The sequence below is a fragment of the Dicentrarchus labrax genome, unplaced genomic scaffold, assembly GCF_905237075.1.
Source record: "Dicentrarchus labrax unplaced genomic scaffold, dlabrax2021, whole genome shotgun sequence".
Taxonomy (NCBI): Eukaryota; Metazoa; Chordata; class Actinopteri; family Moronidae; genus Dicentrarchus; species Dicentrarchus labrax.
Window position 1 is genome coordinate 2,304,644 of NW_026136702.1, and position 13,471 is coordinate 2,318,114.

The following is a 13,471-nucleotide window of genomic DNA, read 5'->3' on the forward strand; positions in this document are numbered from 1 at the left end:
ATGAAGGCTGTAGCATTGAGGGTCTCTATCTTCCTATGCTTGTGAGGACATGTGGTCATCATTAACGACCTCCAGGCATTACATTGAACAAAACAGACGTATAGACAGCGCTGGACAGGAATAGACGGTGAGAAGGTGACCCCGCCTCCAGCTGGTTTGTCACACCACTGATCAGCGTGACGTCGGCTGACTGGTTGCCATGATCCTCTGGCTCTGTGCTCATGTAGACGCTCTGTGCTTCACCGTGTGTCTGCTGGCGGGACTTAGACTGACATTCACTCCCTGAACGAAGGGTCACAAGATGAACTTTGGCATACATTTAATAACACGCCGTTAGAATACTCTTTTATGGGAGACTCGTGGTTTGATACCTTCTCATCAGAAACAAATACATTTGAAATATTATTGTTTCTATTATCTATTCTGAGCTCTGAGCTAGTTCACATTACATAATTAGGACCCTAATAATATGGGGCTTACTGTAAAAGGAGCAATATGCTGTTAGACAAATTGTCTTAATAAAAACAGGTTGTAGGCTTAATTGATGTCTGTAATGTAATTTATATTTTATGAAATACATTTTAGGACAAATGCATGTAAATCATAATAATTGTTTAACATTAATACCACCTATTAAATGTAAATCTTTGTATTATATTATGGTTCTTTGTTGTGTGATGTTTAAGGTGTCAGATTCATTCAGACAGTATGAAACGAGTCTTCTTTTACTTGCTTTGTGTGATTAATGTGATTTTTTAATCTTTTTTTCTCTTCTCCTAAGAGGATGTACAAGTTTCCAATGACTTTGGTAAAACTATAAATCAGTAACTCTTGGAATATAACCGTTTCTTCTCTCGTGTCCTTGGCCTATATCTCCTTTTTTTAATCTACAGACAGACAGAAATGTCTCCTGACTCTCCTCCCTCCTTTGATCCCTTCACTCACTTTTCCTCCAGTTTTGCTTTAACCTGTAGATCTGCTTAACGGGGCCAGACAAGAGAGCAGAGCACGAGGCTGAAGACAGTCTGGCTTAATGAAGATAACCATGTTTGCTACGTAACAGTCTTGGCTGTGTGTTTGTGTGTGTGGGAAGGTGTGTGAGTCACAAACAGTGCGGGAGACAGAGAGAGAGAGAGAGAGAAGTCAATTCAGTGAGAATAACAGGAACCAATCAATGCGATTATAAAGGGCATTCTCTGTTGCTGAATTGATTTTGATTTCTCTGACTTCCCACTGAACGGAAACACTGACTGATTTTCCCAGAAAGAGCTCGGCAGCCTTGAGTCCTTTTGCTTTTTTTAATCGATTTTATCTGGGGAAAATAGGGAACAGCTTGAATAATGCAACAAAAACAAATAAGAGGTTGTTTACTTCAATCTTACCTTGAGTAGAGTTAGAAGTAAGTAACCTCTGATGCATCACAGCATTAATCAAAAGTGTGTGTGTGTGTGTGTGTGTGTGTGTGTGTGTGTGTGTGTGTGTGTGTGTGTGTGTGTGTGTGTGTGTGTGTGTGTGTGTGTGTGTGTGTGTGAGTCCTGGAATAGGGTCTGAAATGTTATTTATAGAAAGTTTTCTTCATAAAGGATACAAAAAAACCTTTTTTTATTTTCTTTAATGTGAATTAGAAAATGCCAGTGACCACAAATAACACAACACTTAAACCACACGTAAAACTGTAAAAGCCAGTCAGTCTGTGGCTGAACTGAGATCTGAGTCCCCTCCCCAGTACATCCCTCCCGCCCCTTCCCAGAGACTGAGCTTTTTGTTCTGCATATAATGTTTTCATTAGGAAACTGGGCGCAACCAAGTCAACCAGGAAAGGATTAGAAAGCAGGAGAGCGAACGCAAGGGGCAAAGAGAGAGAGAGGGGAAGAGTTGTGGAGGAGTAAAAGTCTTTTTGTTTCCAGTCTGATTCTGAATTAGAGGAGATTTGTTGTGTGTGTGTGTGTCTCTCTCTCTCTCTCTCTCATTCTCCCACCCTGTCTTTTCCCCGTACACTCTTCACTCTTCGTCACCAGCTGCTCGCCAGGTTTCACCATGACCTGCCCCTCCGCCTCCTCCGTTGGACTCATCTTCCTTCTGATTGGTTGCACTGCAGCAGGTAAGGGATGTAGCTGAGTGTGGCGGGTGGAGGAGGGAGGTCAGAGGGGTCACAGGTCGGACAGGAAAGGCCAGAGGAGACACAGCTGAGTGGAGTGTGTTGATGGTTTATGGATCAGTGCAGTGGAAATAACTTATATCTTATAAAGCCGATTTTACGCACTGCAAAAAGCAGCCAAATATTCTGAGATATAATCAAATTTTCTTGTGTTGAGCAAAAAAATCTGCCAGTGGGACAAGCCAGCTTTGCTTGGCTTGAATTTTTAAAACTAGCATAACAATTAGCCACTGAAAGACTGTAATGGACCTTAAAACTAGAAGCAAATGTCAAATATTTAAGCAAGTTGTGCTTATTGCAAGCAAAGAAAACTTACAGATAGACTTTCTTCAAACAGCATAATGAAAATAAATGACTTTATCTTGAATAAAGGCACCAGAAGCTTCTTATTTTTGAGCATTTTTTATTAAAACAATGAAAAACTAAACTGTTTCATTTCCAACACTGGGACGAGATGACTTTCTCTCAAACTGAGAAGCTGGTCTTACTCTTAAAATAAGGACAACAATCTTGTTTCTCTGCTGGGATATTATGGAAGCCGTTGATGTAACTGGTTAAATCGAGCTCAATATTAGCTGCACTTTCTTATTAAGACAAACTTAGATAGATTTTCTTAAAACCAGATTACTTTTCGAATGCACAACACGCTTAACAAGATTATTTTTCCTTAAATAAGACTCTTTTCCCAGAAACAAGGCTTTTTTTACTTTGTTGAGATCCCTTTTTTGCAGTCTACATTATGTCTTTGTTGCATGGTACGATACATTTTCTATACTTCCCAGATGTGTGTAAGTGTGTGTAGCTGATGGCTGGATGAACACACATTAAGCTGAACTGACATCATGCTCGTACATACATGCGAGTCTGTGTGTGCGCTCAGGGATCGCCTGCACATCTGTTACTAATTTCTCCGCAGCTCTGGCTATACTTAATCTAATATTCTGTCAGCAGCAAAGTTTCAGACAATCACTCTTTCCTTCATTCATTATGATCATCTGCCGGCTCCTAACCCGTGTTTAGCTTTGTTTACCAGTGTTACTGAAATCCAATGGAAACTCACAAAAATGTGGGCCAATCCTCCAGAGCCAAATCTGTGAGTGATGGTCTAAAGTGTGAATTACACTGACTTCATACTGCAAGAATGGCCAACTGCAGGAAGCAAACAACAAAATGAACATTCCCTTTATGCAACCAGAAAGCACACACAGTCACTTACAAACACACAAAGCTTTAAATTTAGAATATAAAAAGAGGTTAATGTGCGTGGAATATAGTTGTTTAATGGGTTTTTCATGGTTTAAGGGTCACTATCTCAGTAAAGGGCAGGATTTAGCACTGTATTGGGAAAAGTGTCCTCTCTGGAAAACAGGTTAAAATCTATATATCTAAATCTACGCTCTGAGAGCAGTTGAAATGAAAGTATTTTAATATCAGTTAACATGAAATGGGTGAAAGCATTTGAAGTGTCCGGGGCGGATTCGCTATTGTACGTCATCAAGTGCAGTTTTGTAGCACACACACCTTCATTGAAGGCGCTTGTAAACCACATTCATGTTTCCTATGGGGGTGTCTCTCAGGCCAGAGCTTGGTTTGTATGAACACTGTTGTTGTAAACTCAAGAACTCAACTCAATTTTGCACTCGACTGAACTCCCTCTCTCCTGTAGAGAGCCATGTCAGTGCACAAACACACAGACCTGGAAAGAAAAACTGCACACACGCACGCGTGGGCACTCACCTTTGTCCTCGGGTGGAGTCAGCGAGTTAGATCATCATATCTGTGTTTGCTTTTCCTGTGTTTCCTTGGAGTGTGGGGGGTTACTGCGTGATTTCTCAACCTCCTGGAACAGTTCTGACAGGGGGGGAAAAGTCTGGACAACAGCAAACGCCAAAACAAACAGGGACAAAATGCTTTCTTGCTGTTATAATATTACATCTCAGCCAGACAGTTTTGCATCAGCCACATTAATCGCATCCCGGCTTTATTGCGCACAGCAATATTCTTTCTTATAACAGCATTCATCATGAGCACCAGCGTGCAGCTCTCGGTTGCAAGTTTTCCCCTCCTGAAGAGCAGTCTGTGCTGTGTACACATTGATCACACAAACACACACTGACACTTAGATGGAAGCACAGCTGTGGTTTGGGGGGATTTTTTTTTCATTTTTTTGCTGATTGTGAAACTAGCAGCACATTCTGTTACAGCTGAAGATTGTGGTTGCTTTTGAAACGCAACAACAAAAACCACCACTTTAATGACTTCTTGCTCCAGATCCTGTGTAGGAAATCTTCATGTCTTTAGCAGACTGCTGATAATTCATCTGTCAGGTGAGGTTTGCCAAGTCGTCATGCCCGAGTCAGCTCAACATAACCACCATCACGGATAGAAGGCGCACCAGGGCAAACATCTGCTTTGTCTGCTCAGTGAGAAAATCTAATGAACTTCTTGTGCCTCCCATCCATCCATCGCTCTTTCTTGGCCCGTTTCCTGCATGTACTCAACTTGGCACCCCTCCGGTCGGCGTAATGGAGCTTGTAAAATGTTTCCATGGGATATCTCTGTAAAATCGAGGCAGCCTGATGCTGAAGCACGGCTGTGCATGGGAGAACAATGTGCAGAATAAGATATGGGAATCATTTCTGGCAGACTTTATTGCGTAAGGAAGGTTTTAAGGTAACTTGTTAGGATGGATGCTGTTTGCAGCGAGAGATCAGCAGAAAAACAATTCCTGTACAATCAGCAAAAGATGAAAAACAAATGATTTAATTCATTCCAGATGCAGAAATTGCTGCATAGTTAAGATCAGGCTCAGAAAGTAACAGATTACCTTAACAGAGTTCATAATCAGGATGCAAAAAAAGGGTAACTGTAATCCGTCACAGTTACAGAATGAAAGACGTAATCAGATTACAGTTACATTTAGTAAACATGGGGATTATTAGCTGGATTACAGTTACAATTCATTATTATGGCCTCCAGTGAAAAAACAAAATGCTTGCACTGGGTGGAAATGTTACATTATTTTGTCTTTAAAGCAGAAAAGGGGAACAACATCACAGAACAGTTCTGCCCTCCAGCCGTCTATAGGCGACTGCCTGAATTTGATTAATGAAAAGCAAGTTTTTCTTTAGAAATACACTGAGGAGAGGCAAAAAATCTTGGTTTCTAATGTCACAATGTGCTGTTGTCTTGTAGAACAGGGGTTCCCAAACTTTGTCTAACAACATGTCTTTAAAAACTCATTGACAGCATTGTATACAATTAGATTTAATTATATTTTTATCAATTTCCCTCATCTTCCTTCAAATTTCTGAGGCCATTGAGGTATTATAAATAAATATATAAAGTTACATTACTTTAATACTGCGATACTCAGATTAGGTTACGTACTACATATTTGAACAGGTACTTGTATCGAATGGCATTTTTAAAGTAACCCTCCCAACCCTGGCTGAGAAGACGGAAACCTGAACAAAGCCACAGTCTGTGTTTATTTGAGACTAGGAGACTGAATGCCTGGCGTTTTAAGTCAATATTTCCAAAAGGGTGCACATGTTTTCCAATAAGGACACTGAACCCAGGAGAAGAAGACACAATGAGTAACAGAAAGGGTATAAAAAGGTTGGAAATGACCCTGAAATGATCTGAAGAGCTGATTTTAACCTTAAGAAAACAGTCTGGGGTTAGTTTGTAGAGTTCAAGGTATTCTGGCTCACTGGAAGTTCCCAGCTCATTACCTTCAAATACCTGAAGTATTTTTTCAAAGAATGGGATCCAAACTATATTATTCCAGGAGAAAAGGTGAAAGCACATCCTTGTTTGGTCATTGGCAAGCAGCCACGGTATGAGAGGAATGATACTGACAAAACCCGCTCTGCAGAGGCAACCTAACACTGCCTTAGTATCATTAATGTTCGACACACACTCTCAGACATAAGCTGTCCACACACACTCCGAATCTTTCATCTAAATAACAGCGACAGCGCCGCTGCTAGCCGTCAGTAAATGAATAAGAAGTTCTCTCATTTATAAAAGGCTATCAATGGGAGCCTGGCCTGCAGCCACTAAGAAGGTGTTAGAAAATGGAAGCAGAGGGTTGCGAGAGAATGCAGGCTTCCCCTCAAATATGTCGGCTTCAAAGAGAAGGAGATAATTGGAAACATAACTGTGAGGAGAAAACAGCAGGAACAATGTGGCCCTCCCCATCCGGCTGAAGTGACTTCACACCACGAGCATTATGGTCTTCCTCAATGTGTTGAGTGCTTTTATTCCCATTTTAGACTTCAGATGAGAAAAGCAGACCACTCTCCTGCTATTGAGTTAACACAAAATCATTATTTGAATGGGAAACAAGCAAAATTATTCAAAAATAAAAAAATTTCTCATGTTAGATTTTAAGTCTTAACACTACATCACTTTGACAACTGACAGATGTTTCTTAGTTGTTTATTTCTCACATTTTCTTCGTATTATAACTCTGAAGTCTTCACTAAAAGGAATAGTTTGATATTTTGGGAAATGTTTCTTTTCTTTCTGTCTTGCTGAGCGTTAGATGAGAAGATTGATACCAAACTCAACTATGCTGAGCATGAAAGCCACAACCAGCAGCTAGTTAGCTTAGCATTAAGAGTGGAAACAGGGGTAAACATTTTTTTGCTGAACCTTTTATGCTGTCCCACAAATAACACATTATTGTAACGGATTAAACAAATGTGTTACTGCCCTTTAAAAGTGCTGCAGAGCCTGACTAGTTGTTTCCTCCTATGCCCTTTCAGGTTGTGTTATGCTAAGCTAACCAGCTGCTGTTTAAAATACAGTCATCTATCAATCTTCTCATCCAAGAATCTAACTTGGAGTTTATATCCTTAGATTGCTTCTAACTAGGTTTGTTTGGTGTGTGAATCTGTGTTTGCTGTCAGTTCCTTACACCTCTTTAAATGTGGAGATACAATGAAATCAGTAAGTGTTAAAGCACCGTGATCAATTGCTTTTAGGCTTTTTATGGTTTTAAGTGAGTTGTTTGCTTAGAAGCTTACATCATACTCTGTAAATCCACTCACATATGCATCTTTTCTGTTTTCAGGACCTGAGCCCCGAGCGGTGCGTTCGAGTGCCTGTCAAGAGCACACAAACCTCCACAACCGCCTGGATGTAGTGGAGAAGGTGCTGTTTCCAAACCCTAACTCGCATTCAGAGCCCTGAATGGTTGGAAACCATCAGGATTTGGGATGTGTTATCAGCTTTATTATTAAATGTCAGCTTTCTCTCCATCTGAGGCAGCCAAAAAATCCTCAGCATTTCCTTTGAGGGATAAGATGTCGACAAAGCTGTGGCTCAGTGCCACATCCACAGTCAGTCACTGTGCAAAAACCCCATGATTTCTCCACTTCTTCCAAAACGCTGATGAGTTACTCCACATTCAACTCATCTGACAAACCCCACACTTACTCTGACCTTACTTTACTAGCAAGTTTTGGGCGACTGTATTATTCATATGAATAAGTGACTGATTTATTCATGAGTGATGATTCTATTATTCATACTACAACTTATTAATGTATTATTCATATGTCAACCACACAACTGTGTCTCCTGTCCCCTGCAGAAAGTGGAGGACACAGTGCAGAATTTGGAGGTAGAGTTGGCTGCTCTTCTGGATGCCATTGAGGCCCCGAAGTGGCGCCCCCTGTTGGACAACACAGGAAAGCCAACCGTGGATATCCTGGAAGACCCGGAGCAGAGGGGCCAGTCTTAAACTCACCAGAAATCCACGGAGGAGGGACTCAAGAAGACTCTTGGACTTTGAAGGCTTAAATCTGTTCCTTTTTACTTTTTTAATGTGTGTATGCATACATTGTTTCCTTTATATCAAAATGAAGTTTTTGTCTTAAAGAGGAGGCACAAGGCCAAAGCCAGTCTGCATTATTTACTCTTACTAATCCTGTGACAGCCTCATCTCTTTCCCACTCACTTATTCTTCCCCCTCGCAGTCAACAGAGGCACAGCTCATGTTTACAATGCTATTCACAGAGAAGAATTCACTTTAGATATCTCTGCTCAGGCAGTTCATACCCCTGCTCTCCGTCGCCCTCTACTGTCTGCAGACAAAAGATGCCTTAGATGCTGTATTTTTAGTAGAAATGACAAAAGACGCAGATTACTGGAAGGAGATTTATTTCTTTATCAAAGCAGTTAAAGCAGCATTTTTTTAAACACACGGAGCAGTTTCAGTTGGTACAGTAACAAGGCTTTTCACTGACTCCCCGTAAAAATCCTGCAGCACAAGAACATTATGCAAAATAGGATCACAAGGAGGAAAAAGAGTGGCATTAAATCACATGTTTCTTCTTCTTGAGTTTGTTTTCTCAACAGGGCACTGAGTTTCAAACTGTATCCACAGAGTTAAGACATCTACAGTATGGTACGCCGCGAGGGCATCCATCGGAAAACGTTTGAATAGGAGACATGCTGTTGCTGGTCAAACACTAGCACAATGCCTTTTTTTTTTAAACACCTAAAGGCATCCAAGAACATTAACACATAAAGAAACATGTCGGGAGGGTTTGCAAGCACGGTCCAATTAGGAATGATCACCGATATTGAAGAACAAGTGCCGAAAACTGTAGATTAGTATTGTAACTCTGAGAGAAGCTACACTTAAATTAACTGTCCAAAAAAAAAACTGTCATTATCCATTTACAGATGATTAACATAAATTACACATCCACTTCAGGCCTGTGTTGATTCTGATGGTGTGGTTTTAATGAGAAATAACCAAGCTTTCTTATCCACAAATGGAGACATTCAGTGTTTTAATAATGCAGCAAATTCTGTGCTGGGGTGAAGTGAAAACCTGCCCCAGTTCTGAATATTCTTCCTTTGCTGCACAGACAATAACGCAACACTTAACCCACAACAGAGCGTCACACACAACGGCTGACCTCATTCCACTCATCCAGCAAGGGTACGAGCCTGTATACTTGACCAAAGCGTTAAGACAATCTACGGGATGCCAAAAGGTACTGCATATCATCTAAAAATATCATGCCATCAACACTGGAATTATATGATTTTGTACAGTTTTAAAGTTCACAAAACTCACTGTCCAGAAACATTTACGCAGGCCAGTTATACTCTGGTTTGGACTTGTGTCTATAATCAGGTGAGCACTGAGGTATGCTATTACCAAAAGCTTGTACATGCACAAATCAGCCAGTAAGGCTCAAGCTCCAGGCTTTGGCAAAAAACAAGCTTATACTGTAAAGGTACATGCAAAAGAAGCACAGGGCTTGAGACTATTAAATTCATCATATATTTCAGCGAACTTGGAAGATGCCACTTTATATCCCTTTAAAGAAGCTTCTTAATCTAATCATAATGTATAGTGTTTAAAGACGTAGTTCAACATTTTGGGAAATACTCTAATTTGCTTTCTTTGTGAGAGTGAGATGAGAAAATTTACACCGTTCTCGAGAGCTGAGAGACTCTCCAGGGACCGCTACAACATACAAGATAACTCGTCTGTAGAGTACAGTAATAATATTACTCTCCCTAGTAACTAGTTGTGTAAGTAATTATTAAAACATTTCAGTAATACCATAACAGTTAACAACCAATGATTGATGATTTTTTGAGTAATCTCTTAGTGTGTTTAATGCCAGCCAACCACCATTGGTTGTAGGAATTTTTATTAAGTTAATCAATTACTCATTGACAAAGTAGTTCCCTAATTACTCAACAGAAAGTAATTATTACATTACTCATTACTGGCTTCAAGCTCCAGTAAGTCTGTTTAAGTTTTGGAGCTGTTAATGGTTTACTGATCATGAACAGCTAGCTTAACGTTAGACGTAGTGACTGCCTGCAGGACAGATTCCTGACTGACACTTTGCTCTGAAATGACTCTTATACAGAAGTTTGTTGTCATCTTACTTAAATAACGATGTATTGGATCTTTCTCTTTTTTCATGATCAGATCTTTGACCAGTCTTTTACAGGGCACCCCTCATATTTAAGACTGAAGAACAAACTAGAACAGTAATACAGGAATCATAGAGTAATTTATGTGGTACGGTTTAATAATACGTGTAGCCCAGCGACGCCTCTGGCTGTCTGCTATGTGACCAGCGCCTTGCAGTCCCTCGAGAGTCTCCTGGAACAGTTCAGTATCCACCCACCACACCTCGAACACAAAAAAACAACAACTATAATTTGTGGTTTTATAGCAAATAACCAGGTGTGAGCATGTCTCAACAAACCATATTTTCTCCATCCATGACGGACATCTGTGCAGCAATTCACACAGTGTCTGGCTGTTGTTTGGCAAATAGAGCATGAAGTACTGTTTGTTTTAAACTAGATACAACATAATAATTAGTGACCTTTAGGGGGGTCGTGGTAATATTTGAATTACTTAACGCACACATAAGGGAGATATCGACCTTCTCATTTAATTCTAGTAAAGACCGCAAATTGACGTATTTCCCAAAATGTCCAACAATTACTTTAAGGTCCCCTCCCTTACCTGAAATAGATACTTTATACATAATCACAATATGATTGTATAAATGATAGTATTTTCACTTGCAGAAGGAACACTGACTTTATGTTATACTGGGAAAAAAGAGACATACATTCACACACTCAAAGTTCCTTAGAAATGGTTATGCAAATGGTAGAAAAGCTTTGGCATATCTTGCCTACAAGTTGTGCCTGCACACTTGGAAAGAAGAGCGGAACGAAGCAGTATGAAGCTTCACACAGCTCTTCCTTTAGTTTATATGTCGAGTTCGCAGTCCCACATAAAACTGTGGTGAGTTTAATTACCTACACTGTATGCTATTTACATGGTTTTTCATTTAATTAGGCCTTAGGGTTTTAAGGTGGACCATTGCTACATGTTCTCAGGTGTTCAGACTGAGATTACTGGTGCCACCCTAAAATGTACCACTATCCCTATGACAATAATAGACTAGCTCATCTATACGATTTGAAGTACCAACAGGGCACAGCTACACGTTTAAGTACAGCCCAAAAACAAGCTCTACAGGGGGATGAGATTTATACTAACCGAGCACTTAAAGAGATGATGGTGTCTAGTGAAGTAAACAGAGCTTTCTAAAAGATGTGATTGGTGTTTATTCCCCAGAGCGGAGTTTCTGAACGCTCTCTGAGAGTCAGACCATGGTGCAGGGCTAAAATACTAAATCTTGTTAATCATTACAGACACAGTGACAAGCAAACATCTTTCATTCTGATTGCTGTACTGACTCCCCATAAATTACAGTACCTTATCATCCTAAGGAAAAAAAAAAAAGAATAGTTGGCTACACTTTAAGATAGCAGTTTGACTTATAATGGCTACGATGTGATTAACAAATACTGATTATCATCAACAGGCACCACTTTTAAACAGGTTCACAACACGAGAACGGCCACACTTTTCTCGGCCGACTGCAAGAAGCAGCCATGAACACGCACTGTACACGTGTCTCGGAAAGGTGTTGCAACAGGAGGAAGGTGCTCCGGGAGAAAATTGCTCCAAATTTAGGGGCACATACGTAAGATGAAAGAGACTGAGGGGAAGAGGGAACTGAAGACACAGGCAATAACATAAACGGAGAGCCCGCGTGTGCTGAATAATTCAGTCGCCCCCGTCAGATTTTGGAACAGGAAGGCTGAGAATGCGTCTCCACCAAAAAAAAAACCCCACCAACCCTCCAGAAACCGTGGACTGCTATTGCTCCGGATGTCGTCATGCTTTCTGCTCGTGAACACATCCTAGTAAGTGATACCTTATTTTGTCATGCTATACTGTAACATTGCATAGAAGTTAGAGCTTACTCTAGGGCAGATGGGTACAGTAGGCGGGGACTCTCTGGGGGGGGGGTCTGCTTCATTCATGCCTTACCGGAAGGATGCTACAGAGGAAAAAAATAAAAAATAGGAGGAAGAGGAGGAAAAAATAGAGGGAGCCATTTTGGGTCTTGCTGTGCGTCAAGTCGAACCTGCTGTGCGTGACCTCCGCTCCTGGCTACAACAGAGGAGAGAGGTGAGAACGTATCTATTGGCATGGCACAAACACTGCAGCGGCCAGAGAGAGACCTTGCGACCATCACTGTGAGGCGATGTGGCGCTAGCAGCTGCCGGGGGAGGAGCAGACCGAGCCGCACATGCTCAGTTTGGAGGAGGACTCGGGCTCCGGCTCGGGTTCTGGCTCTGGTTCGGGTGCATCGTCGTCAGTGCCCCCGGCTTCGGCCTCTCCGTCCCCGTCCCCGCTGGCATCATCGCCCCCGGCCTCTGACTGACCCTCCTCCTGACGCCTTTTCAACCTGACACAGAGAAACACATTTATTGATCATACTAATTATCGAATAATATTTTCACACCTCTAACCCCTTCTGGAAAACAAGTATCTTCAGCACTTTTCCATCCTTGTGAGGACATTTGCAGTGAAATGAAACACAAACGCTGAAAGGAACAGCTACTAGTTCAACGTAATGAGTCTATTATATAGTACTCATCTCTGCTCTGCATAATTCTAGATATTATGTCCTCCATTATAAATAGAAGTAGATTGCCATTAACTAGAGCAATAGGGTATAATAAGACACTTGCCAAACAGAAGGATTTCAGTAACGCTGCAGTGGCAGGACCTGGTCAATAATAAATGAGGCAATAATTTAGAGCAGCACTGAACCAATATTCCTCCCCCTACGCTGCAGAGAGGACACATATTCAAAGATATATGAACCTCATAGTCTTTATTTATGATGTACTGTATATATTTTCCAGACACATACAACAGATGCTTTAATATTTAGCCACAGCAGGGCCGGCTCTTAAGAAGCCTTCAGTCATTAAAGAGGCTTGGCTGTCGTGCAGGTTTGGAAAAATATGAAATCCTCTCCTGTAAGCTGAATATAGCAGAGACTTTATCAAGATACACTGCGTGCTCTATGGTTTTATAGTGGACATAAATGAGCATTAGCCTCACATACTGTAGCTGAACTGAAGTTTTTAAACTTTCCTTATCTCCCTCAGTGATTCTGCACAGCACTGATGCTTCAGTTCTTCACAATAAAAGCATGAATTTGAACATTTGGAGTGTGTATACTTATTTACAGCAGTTATGATAACACTGTCTTTCCCAAAGTAATGGCTGAGATCTGGGAACAAATCAACAAAGTTAAGTTTACGTAGGCGATTTGAGTGAGGGGCTAAAAAACATTTTGTGTTTCCACGACTGGAAAATCTAGCCTTTAAATTTCCAGATTTTCTAGGTTTTCCAGGATGCGTGGGAACAGACCAGGT

At 40.9% G+C, this 13,471-nt stretch overlaps 2 protein-coding genes across 2 annotated transcripts in view; one reads left to right on the forward strand and one right to left on the reverse strand.

The window, feature by feature from the left end:
• Positions 1-1,774: 1,774 nt before the first annotated feature.
• LOC127378795 (placenta-specific protein 9-like) lies at positions 1,775-8,069 on the forward strand. The gene is made up of 3 exons (XM_051428060.1): positions 1,775-2,101; positions 7,242-7,321; positions 7,764-8,069. Exons 1-3 carry the CDS (start codon positions 2,038-2,040, stop codon positions 7,911-7,913), a joined length of 294 nt encoding a protein of 97 aa, XP_051284020.1. The 5' UTR covers positions 1,775-2,037; the 3' UTR covers positions 7,914-8,069.
• A 246-nt stretch (positions 8,070-8,315) lies between these two features.
• LOC127378714 (serine/threonine-protein kinase 32C-like) overlaps positions 8,316-13,471 on the reverse strand; it is a 79,787-nt gene continuing 74,631 nt past the window's right edge. Inside the window, exon 12 of the mRNA XM_051427922.1 lies at positions 8,316-12,489. Coding sequence (XP_051283882.1) covers positions 12,294-12,489 — 196 coding nt within the window. The 3' untranslated portion in view covers positions 8,316-12,293. The remainder of the gene's footprint in view (positions 12,490-13,471) is intronic.

What these genes read in the sequence shown, in the direction of transcription:
- LOC127378795 (XM_051428060.1), top strand. Translation starts at nt 2,038, where the DNA reads ATGACCTGCCCCTCCGCCTCCTCCGTTGGACTCATCTTCCTTCTGATT. An exon ending in GATTGGTTGCACTGCAGCAG is followed by an intron (nt 2,102 to 7,241) that starts GTAAGGGATGTA and finishes TTCTGTTTTCAG; the next exon opens with GACCTGAGCCCCGAGCGGTG. An exon ending in GCCTGGATGTAGTGGAGAAG is followed by an intron (nt 7,322 to 7,763) that starts GTGCTGTTTCCA and finishes TGTCCCCTGCAG; the next exon opens with AAAGTGGAGGACACAGTGCA.